The sequence below is a fragment of the Haematobia irritans genome, chromosome 1, assembly GCF_050003625.1.
Source record: "Haematobia irritans isolate KBUSLIRL chromosome 1, ASM5000362v1, whole genome shotgun sequence".
In the NCBI taxonomy this organism is placed as follows: Eukaryota; Metazoa; Arthropoda; class Insecta; order Diptera; family Muscidae; genus Haematobia; species Haematobia irritans.
The window spans coordinates 193503612-193517954 of record NC_134397.1 but is presented as its reverse complement, the minus strand read 5'-3'; the positions used below and the strand labels follow the sequence as shown (position 1 = coordinate 193517954).

The window sequence follows — 14343 nt, the reverse complement described above, 5'->3', positions numbered from 1 at the left end:
AAATTAAGTTTTTACATGAAAATCTTATTTTGGCCATATTATCTTAAATATAATTACGTCCTAGAGCGAAAAGAATTTTAATTCGTAATCACCCAAAAAAATCAAATATTCAATGAAAATCCTCAAAAAATTATTTTTTTATACTAAAAACATATTTTGGTCATATTTCCTTAAATATGCGTCCTTGAACGAAAATAATGAAAATCCCAGAAAAATATTTTTTTTTAATAAAAAGCTTAATTTACCGTATTTCTTAAAATAAGCGTCCTAGAGCGAAAAGGTTAATTCGTGACCACTCCCAAAAAAAATCAAAATTTATATACAATTTTTCAAAAAAAAAAAAAGATTTTTTCTGTTGTTGAAAATCCTTAAAAAATAAATTTGTTTTATATGGAAAACTTTTTTTGCCACACCTCCTTACAAATGTGCCTTAGAGCGAAAAGGGGGCTAATTCGTGACCACACCCAAAATTATTTGAATAACTTATTTTGGTCATATTTCCTTAAATACGCGTCTTAGAGTGAAAAGGAGGTTATTTCGTGGCCATCCCGAAAACTTTATTTTGACTATAATAAAAAAAAATACAACATTCAAAATATAGTTGCCTACACAGAGAATACGAATTGGTTGTGATAACCGAATTTACTGCCAACCTCCTTTTGGCAGTTGCAGCTACTATCAGTTGGCAGTTGTGTCACCCGAATGATTCGGTCGATACAACTGATATCACGTATTGTTTTGGTTGGGTCTGCCGACGACATTGGTTGTGTTTACCTTCATAATTCGGTTGTGTTGCCCAACCTTGGTAATAGTCATGACCGAATTAAAAATCAATTCCTTTCCAGTTACATATTTTATTATATTTAAATATGTTTATAGTGGTACAAACTGTTCTAACTACAAGATATTTCATAACAAAAGATAAAAATTTATTTTTTTTGCAATTAAGTTGGTTGTAAATCAGCTTATCCTTCGTTATAAATTGATCAAATCATCCAAACCGGCAAAAAATCTTTGCTAAAAAAAAAAAAAACAAAAAACCATCGATTAATAAATTGATTTGTACAAATAAAAACGACAGAAAGCTCGGCCTGGCCAAATCCTAAGTACCTACACCATGCAGGACTTATATAGGGATGTCATAGTGTCGCTTCGGAAATTTTGTACATAGATGGTATCGAAAATGTACATCTACAGAATGGTGCAGGGTGTAATATAGCCCACCCGCCCGACTTTAGACTTGCTTTACTTGTATACTCACTACTATCATTCTATTGTAATAAATTGATCATTCCGCTTGTAACGCAAACGAAATATCGATTTCCGACTATATAAACCTATATAACATATGTTCTTGATCAGGGAGAAATTCTAAGACGATATCCTTCTGTATTTCTGGCTGTGTGTCTGTTGTAATGACGCTATAGCTTTCAATAATGAATTTACCGTGCTGAAATTTTACACAAACTCGTCTTTTCTCTGCATGCAGGTCAAGTTTGAAGATGGTTTTAATATAGCACCATATAAAGTGATGCTCTGAGTTGGGTTCTTTAGGATCGAGACATCGTAATTTCTATTCGAGTTGCTTGAAAATTGAAATTTATAGATATTTTGAGGCCCGCAAATATGTGTACGGAATTTGGAGTGCATCGGTCCAGTTTTTGGTATAGCCCATATAGACCGATTTCCCGCTCTGACTTCTTGTGTTTCTCGAAACCGACATTTTTATCCGATTTTGTTGAAATTGGAAAACTAGAGCTAATTTCTTTTTTCCTAAAATTGGAAAAATTTTGTTTATATTGGTATAGGTTTAATATTGTTCTCATATACACCGGTCTCTCGAATTATATTCTTCAGGGACAAGAAGGAGCACTGATCACACAAATTGCAAGGGACTAGAAGTAAAGTCGATCTGCTTTGGAGAGTAGATTTTACCTCTTACAAAGTTCAGGATCCAAGCTGAACCTCAACCTTCTAATTTATGTTTCATACATGCTAGATGTGCGGCACAATGAGTTGAGTTCTCTAAAAAATATTTCCAATACAAACCATTGTTTTGAATTTCTTGCCCACATCCTCTTTACAGACCATTCTTGCTGTGTTACGATCACAAATAGCAGATAATATCGATATTTTTTGCCATTTTTTGTTTGTTTTAAAGTTTCAAATAATACAAAAAATTCTTCAACTTATTTTCATTAATACAAATGACATTTAAAAAATTCGAAATGTTATTCGGTTGTGAATACTATATGAAAATGGTAACTGTTGAAATGATAGTTGAGAATTTTCCTTACGGTTGGTCGTATCAACCAATTTGAATCAAAATTAATCAAATGAGGTAGGTTTGGTTGCCTCAACCAATTATCTTGTAGCACGACGGAAAATCTGTTAAAAATTTCAACTAATGGTTACAGGTATGAACAAATGCATGTAAGTACAGAAAATTGGTATAATCAACTTTTATTTATTTCTAAATACAGAATGTTCATAAATTCAACCGAATTCCAACTAATCTATTTTCTGTGTGTACGACAAGAAGTTTTTATTACAATATCTTCTAACTAGAAAAGTACCTCAAATTCATGGCAAACAATTCCAGGTAACCGATTAAGTAAACCCATGAAACACGCAACTTGGCCATACACAATAAGCGTCTATACTATGCCTATTAACCAATCACATTATATCACTTAACATGAAATGGCAACTCTGTTTCTCTAAATGCGAGAGAGACACACACACACATACAAACAAATGATGTGAGTGAATGTAAGGGAGAAGCCATGTGTTCCAGTTTGTTATCAACAGTCATTGTGAAAACATTAAAGAGTGTGGTACAGCTGGTAGTGGATACGTTTTGTACGTTCGTTTTCATTAAATAGCCCGCAATGTCGTTTGAAATCGATGAGAAAATAGCCACGGGTGTATACGAGACTAGAAAAAATGTCGAAGACAAAGATATAATATGGCATATTGTTCGTGAGATTTTAGATGAAAATAAAGCATTATTGCCAGGCTATTTGTTTTGCATCGAATGTAAGAAATCTATAAAATGTTATAATCATAAGAGTTGGGATCTTCTTCATCACTTATGTTGCTACGAATATAAACGCAAAATGCGTGCACAAAATTCTGTTGTCATTATACCACCACCACATATGATGAATTCTCTAAGCAATAACACAGTATTGCCAACTAATAGTATTACGAAAAACGCTAATTTGCTTGAAGAAAGAGACACAAAAGTAACACAATTTTCAAAGGCAAAAATTATAAAATTTGTCAACTTATCAGATACAAATGCTATGAAACTCAATAGGAAAATACGTAATACAATGAATACTGAGGAAGGCGTATTGGATAAAACCACTTCGAAAATCAAACATGGCAAATCGAAGCCCGCTAATTCGCTTGAAGCTAAAGGCCAGAAAGTAACAAGTAAGAAATCCAAAAAGGAAATTTTTGATACAATAAACACTAAAGTAGAAGAATTATTAGAGGCGAAACCTTCCACTTCAAAACTAAACGATGGCATATCGAAGCCACCTGTTAATATTACGATTAAATATAGAGACGGAAATATAAGACAATTTCCGAGAGCAAAAATTATAAAATTCGTCAATTTATCAGATACAAATGCTATGAAATTAAATGCTAGCACTTCAAAAATCAACGATGGCAAAAGGAAAATAATTTGTAATTCAAAAAACTCTATTGATTCGCAACCATCAAAAATCATGAAAATTATGGTGAGATCCTCAGATGAAGCACTGACTTTTCGAGACTTTTCAGAAACGGACAGTAATAGAGATGAGATTGATGAGAAATTCAATGAAGAAATGTCTATTGCGACCAATGATCAACAATCGGCGAATAGCGATGAAGAATACATAGATGAAGAATACATAGAATTGGAAAATTCATCAGACCAGAGGAATCTTAAACGTGACGCGCAAGCTAAAATCGTAAGTCATATTATTAATTAACCAATTTCTTGAAAATCAACATTTTCATAGAGTACAGGGTGGGTGTTTCTTTTAATTCTTCGCAAACAATGTCGGAAATAATAATTTTAAAGTAAGTTTAGAATTGTTTGTTAGTACAATTTCTGACCTTCAAGAAAGAGGTCCTGCGGTATTTTGGCCCATACCCCGCGAAGCCGTCTTCATATGATCGACACAGAGAATGAAACCGCTGATTTCAGTCGCCGCCTACCGTTTTTTGCCAGTCGACGCCGCCGCCGAATGTGTCGACTCATCTCGACTCAAATTTAGCCGCTAATTAATCAAAAATATCGGTTTAAATTAGGAAAATAAATAAATAAATTTCGTATTTTTGCCAAAAATTTTGAACCTTTCATCCACACTCAATCAATTTGCAAAAATTTAGCTCTGAAAATCTAAATTTGGTTGTAAGATTATTTGTACAACAAATCTCATTACCATTCCGATAACTTCGAATCAGAGAATGAAGCCGCCGAGTCGCGCTGCCGATTTTAGCCGTCGCCGACCCGTTTTTAGCAGTCGTCGCCGCCGCCGAATATGTCGACTCATCTCGACTCAAATTTAGCCGCCAATTAATCTAAAATATTGATTTATATCAGAAAAATTTAATAATATTTGTTAAAGTTTTTGCCAAAATTTTGAACTTTCCACTTTCAATCAATTAGTATCAAGTTGCTATAATAGTTTTACAAAAATTTAGCTCAAAAAATTTGAATGAAATGTAAATTTGATTGTAAGATTGTTTGTACAACTAATCTCATTACAATTCGGAAAACTTCAAATTGATTTTATAAAAGATAATTTTGCGCCGCCGAACAGGCAATTTTTTATCGGCTTAGCCGTCAAGCCGCCGCTGCCGGAGGCAAAAATTTAGTGTTAGCCGACGCCGACAAAAATGGGTCGGCTTCATTCTCTGCTTCGAATTGATTTTATAGTGGACAATTGCCCGCCGCCAAAGAGACATATTTATATCGGCTTACCGCCGCCGAAGGCAAAAACTTATTGTCAGTCGCCGCCAACAAAAATGGTTCGGCTTCATTCTCTGGATCGACACTATGGTATTTTTAGTGCCAACCTTACTCTCCCATGACCTCAGGCAATTGTGCGGTAGAAATGTAGCGAGGAACATTGGTTGACGCGTGCTGAGTTCTGTTGGGATGGCCATGGCCTGCGGCCGCATTGTTTTTCTGCCCAGGGCTTCAATACTGTCTTTAGGTCATTTTCCTGATAATATTCGGCATTTATTTTGAACCCACGGTCGATGAATACGAGCCACGGCGGCGCTTGTGCTCTGTTGGCTAACGAAGACGTAAATGTTCAGTTCATCTCTTTGCATGTTTCTCATCGGAGAAACCCAAATTCGGTAAATTTCCACTTTCGTGCAACATAAATCTCTTTCCAGTCAAACTTTTTTGTGTTTCACTGAGCTCGTCAACAAAAATGGGTCGTCTTCATTCTATGGATCGACACTATGGTATTTTTAGTGCCAACCTTACTCTCCCATGACCTCAGGCAATTGTGCGGTAGAAATGTAGCGAGGAACCTTGGTTGACGCGTGCTGAGTTCTGTTGGGATGGCAATGGCCTGCGGCCGCATTGTTTTTCTGCCCAGGGCTTCATTACTGTCTTTAGGTCATTTTTCATTTCGGCATTTATTTTGAACCCACGGTCGATGAATACGAGCCACCATCGGCGGCGCTTGAGCTCTGTTGGCTAACGAAGGCGTAAATGTTCAGTTCACCCAAATTCGGTAACTTTCCACTTTCGTGCAAAATGAATTTCTTTCCAGTCAAACTTTTTTGTGTTTCACTGAGCTCGTCAACAAAAATGGGTCGGCTTCATTCTCTGGATCGACACTATGGTATTTTTAGTGCCAATCTTACTCTCCCATGACCTCAGGCAATTGTGCGGTAGAAATGTAGCGAGGAACATTGGTTGACGCGTGTTGAGTACGATAATGCTGAGTTCTGTTGGGATGTCCAAGGCCTGCGGCCGCATTGTTTTTCTGCCCAGGGCTTCAATACTGTCTTTAGGTCATTTTTCATTTCGGCATTCATTTTGAACCCACGGTCGATGAATACGAGCCACGACGGCGCTTGTGCTCTGTTGGCTAACGAAGGCGTAAATGTTCAGTTTACCTCTTTGCATGTTTCTCATCGGAGAAACCGAAATTCGGTATCTTTCCACTTTCGTGCAAAATGAATTTCTTTCCAGTCAAACTTTTTTCTACTTCACTGAGCTCTTGCACTCTTGAACTTCTTTTGTTTGTCAACTTTTTGGGCGCGTGGCCTCTCCCATTTCCTACTTAGATCATCCGCTTTTGTGCGGATCATATATACCCTCAACTCTAGGTGTCCGGTCACAACCACGCTCCTACCCGATTGTCAGTGTACTCTCATTCAGTAGTAGACCGTCGAATTATTCCAAATCGCTATGTAGCTCCAAAGGTCGCTCTTTAAACCCAGGTTCTTGAACGTGAGTTCTGAAGTTCGTCAATTTCGGTATAATCCCCCATGTGCCTGGATCGTCATCTACCGCTGCTTCTATTCGGATCCTTTAATAAAATTATTTCTGTTTGTTCTCTTCATAATCTTCAGGTCATGATTCCGACTGTCGAATTATTACAAATTCCAATGGGTATCCAATGCTCACTCTTCCAATTTAGGTTCTTGAACATACAGGTTGAAAATTTAAAAGTCGAAGTTCATCTCCACTCTTATATGCGCATATATAAAACTAGGGAGCCACCGTAGTGCAATGGTTAGCGTGACAGCCTTGCATACACAAGGTCGTAGGTTCGATTTCTGCTTCGACCGAACACCAAAAAGTTTTTCAGCGGTGGATTATCCCAACTCAATAATGCTGGTGACATTTCTGAGGGTTTCAAAGCTTCTCTAAGTGGTTTCACTGCAATGTGGAACGCCGTTCGGACTCGGCTATAAAAAGGAGGTCCCTTGTCTTGAGCTTAACATGGAATCGGGCAGCACTCAGTGATAAGAGAGAATTTCACCAATGTGGTATCACAATGGACTGAATAGTCTAAATGAGCCTGATACATCGGGTTGCCACCTAACCTAACCATATATAAAACTAATTTTGGGGGAACCAGCGTGGTGCAATGGTTAGCATGCCTGCTTGCATACAAAGGGTCTTGGATGGAATCCCAGTTTTGAATGACTACCAAAAAAAAAACGGGAGCGTAAACTGAATATAGAGCCCTCCTTTTAGGTTAAACGTTTTCTGGCCTATATAACCCGAAAATCCCATTAGAATTATACAACCCAACTATGCATTTTCGAAACATTTTTTGTTTTTGTTTTTCAGACCACCGATTACCTTCCATCCGCAAGTAGAAGAGAATGCACAGAAAAAATGATAATAGCCCAAAAAATTGAAAATGGTATCTATAAATTAGGCGCTCGTCCAGGATCAAGTATAATTTGGAAAATTTTGAAAACTATTTGTACAGAGAATAATGAGACTTTGCCGGATTATGTATTTTGCATAATTTGTCGCAATGTTTATCTATCTCACTATATGCCAGAACTGCTTAAACACAATTGCTGTTTAGAACTCAAGAGAAAGATTCTAAAAGGCAATTTCTTAAATAAAGCCGATAAGGACATGGACAATATTAGGAAGGAGGATACCTACGAACTTGCTGAAAAGATCAAAAAAGGTATTTACACCTTGAGTATTTATGATGGGCATAATAGAATATGGAGAAACATAAAATCCATTGTAAGAGAAGACAAAACTATTGTAGACGATTATGTATTTTGCTGTGAATGCCATAAAGTATATTCATCAAAAAGTCAATTGGATCTAGTAAGACACAAATGTCTCAAAGACTGTCAATCTTCACAAGAAACTCCTCAAACATCTTCAAGTAAGGATGTAAGATACAAATACTCCAAAGATTTGGTAGAGGATGAAAAATGTGAGTCTCCACAAGAAACTCCTCAAACATCTTCAAGTAAGGATGTAAGATACAAATACGTCAAAGAAATATTAGAGGATGAAAAAGGTGAATCTTCACAAGAAACTCCCCAAATATCTTCGAGTAAGGATGTATTCGAAATTCTGGACCTAGGCGAAGATGCTAATGTCGATATGGTGGAAAAAAAGTTATACGAAGGTATCTATACCGCATCTCGTAAAGATGGCGATAGTGTGGTATGGCAGACAATAGCTGAAATCTTAACGAATAATGGTACAATCCTGAAAACATATGTGTATTGTCGCAAATGTTCCCAGGTTCTGCGAAGATCCAAGGGATACACTGAAAAAAATCTGAGATCTCATAAATGTATTCAAGATATTGTGCAATCATTGAAGTCTTCTCTGGCTATTCGTCATCAAAAGTCATCACATCGTCAAACCATTATTAACGAATCAATTACTCCCGAGTTTAAAGGTCCACCTGAAATTACTATACCTCTGCAGGATGGTCGTTACACATTAACCAAAGAAGGAAAAATTTCATCAAGTTATACCTGGGATATTTTGTCTCGTATCAAGGATCAAGATGGTCAACTTTTGTCTAATTATATATGTTGCAACAAATGTCATCGTGTAATGAAATTATTTATTCCACCTCAACCCAATATATATCGGCATAAATGTATTAAAGAGTATAAGAAGACATTGCCTACCAAAGATCAGGGGAAAAGTAATTCACTTATGAGCGATATATCCATGGAATCAGAGTGTATGGAGAATCCTAATGCAACGGAAAGTGATGAAGATATCATTGTGGACAATTATTCCTCAAATGAAATGGAAGAAGAGTTGACATCCTCTGAATCTAATCCTATATATGTCGATCCTAATAAATCCCGAAATATCAAAAAGATCAAGAAAACAAGAGCTTCCAAAGATAAGTCTGAAGACAATTCACTTACAGGCGATATAGTCCTGGAATCAGAATTTATGGACATGGAGATTTTGAAGAACTCTTCCAATCCAACGGAAAGTGAAGATAACAATTCCTCAATTGATATTAAAGAAGAGGTTATATTCGCTGCACCTATTGAAACCTGTAATCTTATATCTGTCGATCCCAAAAAATCCCAAAATGTCAAAACTTCAATATTTTACAAAGATAAGGTTGAAGACAAGAAGACACTTATCAGCGACATAGCCCTAAAATCAGAATTTATGGATATTGACATATTCAACTCTAGAGCATTAGCCGAGAGTAATGATACAAATAATAAAACTGAAGATGAACATCTCTTAAGTGAAATTAAAATTGAAAAAGAGGTTTTAACCTACGAAACCATTTTGGATACCACAAATCTTATAGATGAAAAATTGGTAAAAGAAGAGCCCCTCAAATATTATGGAATTCCTACAATTGCCAAGAAATTAGAGGATGGTATTTATATTTTATCTGAAGAGAAAAAAGGTTCTGGCTATTTGTGGAATTTTATATCCGAAATTCAAACGAAAGATGGCCATTTGCTGAAAAATTATGTTTGCTGTCGAGAATGTCGTCATGTCTTGCAAATCTGTGCTAATCGCATGTTTGATCTTTACAATCACAAGTGTATTGTAGAATTTAAAAAGAGTTTATATAGATCAGTACAGGATACAAGTCTACATTCAAAGGTTTCCAATAATACAAAGGCCATAAATGTTGAACACCTAGAATTTACACTGGAAACTGGATTTGAAGTAACGGCCTCTAATAAAGAAATTCGGGAAGATTTGAACTCAAAAGATCAACATTCATTAATTGATGATGTGATATCTATTAAAGTTGAAGATGAATATTTGATAGATTCCAATAATTCGGAGACTCTTCAGCTAAGACTCCAAGAATCTTCTGGTGGAATAGATTCTCAAACTAGTAACATCATAACAATTAAAGAAGAAATCAAAGAAGAATCCACTTTACCGGATGATAATACTATACTTAAATCGGATTTATTATATGACGATGCAACATCATCATCGATTAAGGAAGAATTTTTAGAAATCGATAATCACATTTCTCAAAGACTTTATGTTTTGCCAGAAGAACTAGACAAAGATGTTAACTGTTCGATAATAGATATGCAATTAGATAATGGGAATTGGACAACTGGACAATCAAATCCGGAAAATAATATACAATCTATTAAAGAAGAATTCATAGAATTGGAAGATGAATTGGTAACCATTGAAGCATTGGAATCTTACGAAAGTTTCGATAAATTCCAAGATACTTCGGATATTGATCACGAAGAAGAATTTCTAGGCTTTGAGTCATCTGACATTGAAGAAGATGAATTCTTAACCTCTGGAACCTCTGAGCCCCTAGAGTCATGGACGATTAATGATTCAATCCTAGAGGAAGATAATTCTTCCAAAGAGTCTCCAATTAATATGGAAATCATCATCCCCGTAATAGAAGCAAAAATTCTAAAGGGCATATATACTTTGATCGAAGATAAAAATAGCCATAATGTGACAAATAAATCGGCAAAACTTATACAAAAAGAAGATAATACAATTTTACAAGGATATAAGTTTTGTCTGAAATGTCGCAAAGTACAAAAGAAATGCAAGCATTGGATGGAAACTTCTTCCGAAATTGAAGAAGAGGAATTCATTGGAACCTACAAATCCTTAGAGTCAGCGACGATTAATGATTCAACCCCAGAGGATAACTCTTCTAAATCTAATGCCATGGAGGATATGTTCCTTATAGAAGCAAAAATTGTAAAGGGCCTGTATACATTGGTCAAACACAAAAATAGCCAAAAATATAAAGATAAAACTGCAAAACTTATACAAAAAGAAGATAACACCATATTAAAGGGATATAAGTTTTGTCTCAAATGTCGCAAAGTAGAAAACAAATGTAAGAGTTGGATTATACCTAAAGTGACAAGAAACTTTAAAGAACTGAAGAAACAATTGGAACATGGCATCCATGAAAATCCAACAAAAATCTCTTCCCAAACTACGCCTACGTCATCATCGTCAATCGTCGCAAAGACAATTGCGAATAGTGAAAATGAAGAAGAATCGGATGAAGATGAGGAAGATGAAAAAGTCTCTATTACCAAAAAGATTGATAGCGATCTCTATAGAATAATCCCAAAAGAAGGCGAAAGTTGTGTATGGGATATAATAGGAGAAATTCAAACAGAAAATGGAGATACCTTAACGAACTATGTTTATTGTCGCAAATGTTTGAAAGTATTACGAAGAGGTTGTGAACCCAAATATCTATATTCTCACAAATGTGTCAAAGACTATAGCAAAGTAGATGGGGCAATTAAAATATTCCATGGACCTCGTGACATTTCACGAAAACTGGATATTGGAGTCTATAAATTAATGCCAAAAAAATTGAAAGGATCACAATGGTCAATTCTGTATGCAATACAAAAGGAAGATGGTAGCAATCTTGAAGATTATGTATGTTGCATAAAATGCCATCATATACTAAAGCTTATACATTCAAGTATAAATCTTCACTTTTGTGTACTAAAGCTAAAAGCATCCGAACAAAATTCCAGATTGTCTGATAGTATAGCAGCCCCAAGGAAAAACGAAACTATTGCCTTGTCTTTGCCAATACATGGATATGAATATATTATAGCTCAAAGAATTAAAAATGGTGTTTATACTCTTACGCATCGAAGACGGAATCAAAATATTGTATGGCATATTTTAACTGAAATTCTAAGGAGTAATTCAACGGTTCTTAACGATTTTATCTATTGCAAAAAATGTGAAGAAATCTTAAGATTCAAAGGATGTGAATCCTTGGAATTGCTGCATGATCATAAATGTATTAAAGAATTGAAGCAATTAAGTTGTCGCAAGGACGCAACGACGAACAATCGCCTATTGGAGAAATATTTAAAAGATATATCACTTCTTAGTGCATCATATGTATTTCAAGAGGATATCACACCAGATGATAATGACAAATTGAATGCCTCATGTATTGCCTCAAATATAAATCGAGGAATCTACACGGTATCCTCAAAGAAGAAACACGAAAAGAGTTATGCTTGGTGTTTAATTGGAGAAATCCAATGTGAAGATGGCCACATTCTCGAATACTTTGTATGTTGTCGCAAATGTTTTCTGGTTATTAACTATCGTACACGGTCATCGGGAAATCTTTATGGACACTCTTGTGTCCGGGCCCTCAGGAATCTAAGGCCAGAGGATGAGGATATTTTAATGAATTTATATTGTAGCGGTGACTATAGTTCTTCGGCAAATATTTCTACAAGTATTGCAAAGTCATTTGACGTTGTCAATAATTTTAAAGCTTTATATAATAAAAATAGAAAATAGAAACCTTCATCGTGCTATAATTTGATTGATTAAAACCAAAAAAAAAAAACTAAAACGATCAGCAGACTAGAGTAGTTTTGGCCTAAATAAGATCCGATGAGTACAACCGCCACAATTCCTACCTATAAATGAACGTAGCTGATGTGTGACCCAACGGTCCACATGACATGCCTCACCTTTTCGTTAGCCCAGCCAAACCTACTCGCCTCACTACCGGTGATCCTGGGCGCATTCTGCGTTAGTCGTAGAATTCCTTGACATGGATACAAGCTTATGTACCAAGAGCGCAACACCAAATGGACTATAACATGATGGAAGATGATCATATGATGGAATCGGATCGCGTTATTACGCTCCTAACGGCATTGTGGTGAAATTTTAAGCTTCTGAAACTTCCTCAGAGAGAATATTTACCATCAGATAACACAATTGAAGCACCTAATTCATATGAATCTTCGGTAAACTCACACTAAACTGAACTCTAGGCCTCAAAATATATAAGATTTCAATTTCTTCGAAACAAATTCCTCAAATATTCCATCGAAGCTGATACTCAACGCAATTAATCCCGACTAAAATCTCACCTTATTACATAAACGAACATGGTATTTGTACATTAATATTAAAATTTATTTTTATATAATAAATATAAGTTCCTTTTAAATTTATATGAAATATAAGTTTAGTTGTTTCTTTTTTTTTTTAATGGTTAAATGTCAACATAGTTATGTCGAGTGATAATAAGTAAATAAATTTTTTGACAAATAAAATGAAATCTGTTTTTATTTTCGCGTGTTTTTTTTAATATCAGCTTGGTTTTAGTTTTTAATATTGCCCATTGCAATTTAAAAGAAAAATTATTTAGGAATTTATTGCAAGATTAAAAAATTACCACATGGCAAAGCAACAATAATGACTAATGGTGAGTAAAATATAAAATTGGGAAACAATGGCAATACTAACAGGTTGGCTGATAAGTCCCCGGGGTCTGTCACATAGATGGCGTCGCTAGTATTAAATGCATATTATTTTTATATAGAACCAACCTTCAAATGATTCGTGTCAAAATTTGACGTCTGTAAGTCAATTAGTTTGTGAAATAGAGCGTCTTTTGTGAAGCAACTTTTGTTATTGTGAAAAAAATGGAAAAAAAGGAATTTCGTGTTTTGATAAAATACTGTTTTCTGAAGGGAAAAAATACGGTGGAAGCACAAACTTGGCTTGATAATGAGTTTCCGGACTCTGCCCCAGGGAAATCAACAATAATTGATTGGTATGCAAAATTCAAGCGTGGTGAAATGAGCACGGAGGACGGTGAACGCAGTGGACAGTGAACGCCGTGAAAAGGTGGTTACCGACGAAAACATCAAAAAAATCCACAAAATGATATTGAATGACCGTAAAATGAAGTTGATCGAGATAGCAGAGACCTTAAAGATATCAAAGGAATGTGTTGGTCATATCATTCATCAATATTTGGATATGCGGAAGCTCTGAGCAAAATGGGTGCCGCGCGAGCTCACATTTGACCAAAAACAACAACGTGTTGATGATTCTGAGCGGTGTTTGCAGCTGTTAACTCGTAACACCCGAGTTTTTCCGTCGATATGTGACAATGAATGAAACATGGCTCCATCACTACACTCCTGAGTCCAATCGACAGTCGGCTGAGTGGACAGCGACCGGTGAACCGTCTCCGAAGCGTGGAAAGACTCAAAAGTCCGCTGGCAAAGTAATGGCCTCTGTTTTTTGGCATGCGCATGGAATAATTTTTATCGATTATCTTGAGAAGGGAAAAACCATCAACAGTGACTATTATATGGCGTTATTGGAGCGTTTGAAGGTCGAAATCGCGGCAAAACGGCCCCATATGAAGAAGAAAAAAGTGTTGTTCCACCAAGACAACGCACCGTGCCACAAGTCATTGAGAACGATGGTAAAAATTCATGAATTGGGCTTCGAATTGCTTCCCCACCCACCGTATTCTCCAGATCTGGACCCCAGCGACTTTTCCTTGTTCTCAGACCTCA

The 14343-nt window shown here is 35.8% G+C and overlaps 2 protein-coding genes across 22 annotated transcripts in view; one reads left to right on the top strand and one right to left on the bottom strand.

Moving 5' to 3' along the window:
• Syp (synaptotagmin binding cytoplasmic RNA interacting protein) overlaps positions 1-14343 on the bottom strand; it is a 529002-nt gene that overhangs the window by 231209 nt on the left and 283450 nt on the right. The gene's annotated exons all lie outside the window — the stretch shown is intronic.
• Positions 2831-13098, top strand: LOC142222321 (uncharacterized). The gene is made up of 2 exons (XM_075292380.1): positions 2831-3968; positions 7331-13098. Exons 1-2 carry the CDS (start codon positions 2892-2894, stop codon positions 12311-12313), a joined length of 6060 nt encoding a protein of 2019 aa, XP_075148495.1. The 5' UTR covers positions 2831-2891; the 3' UTR covers positions 12314-13098.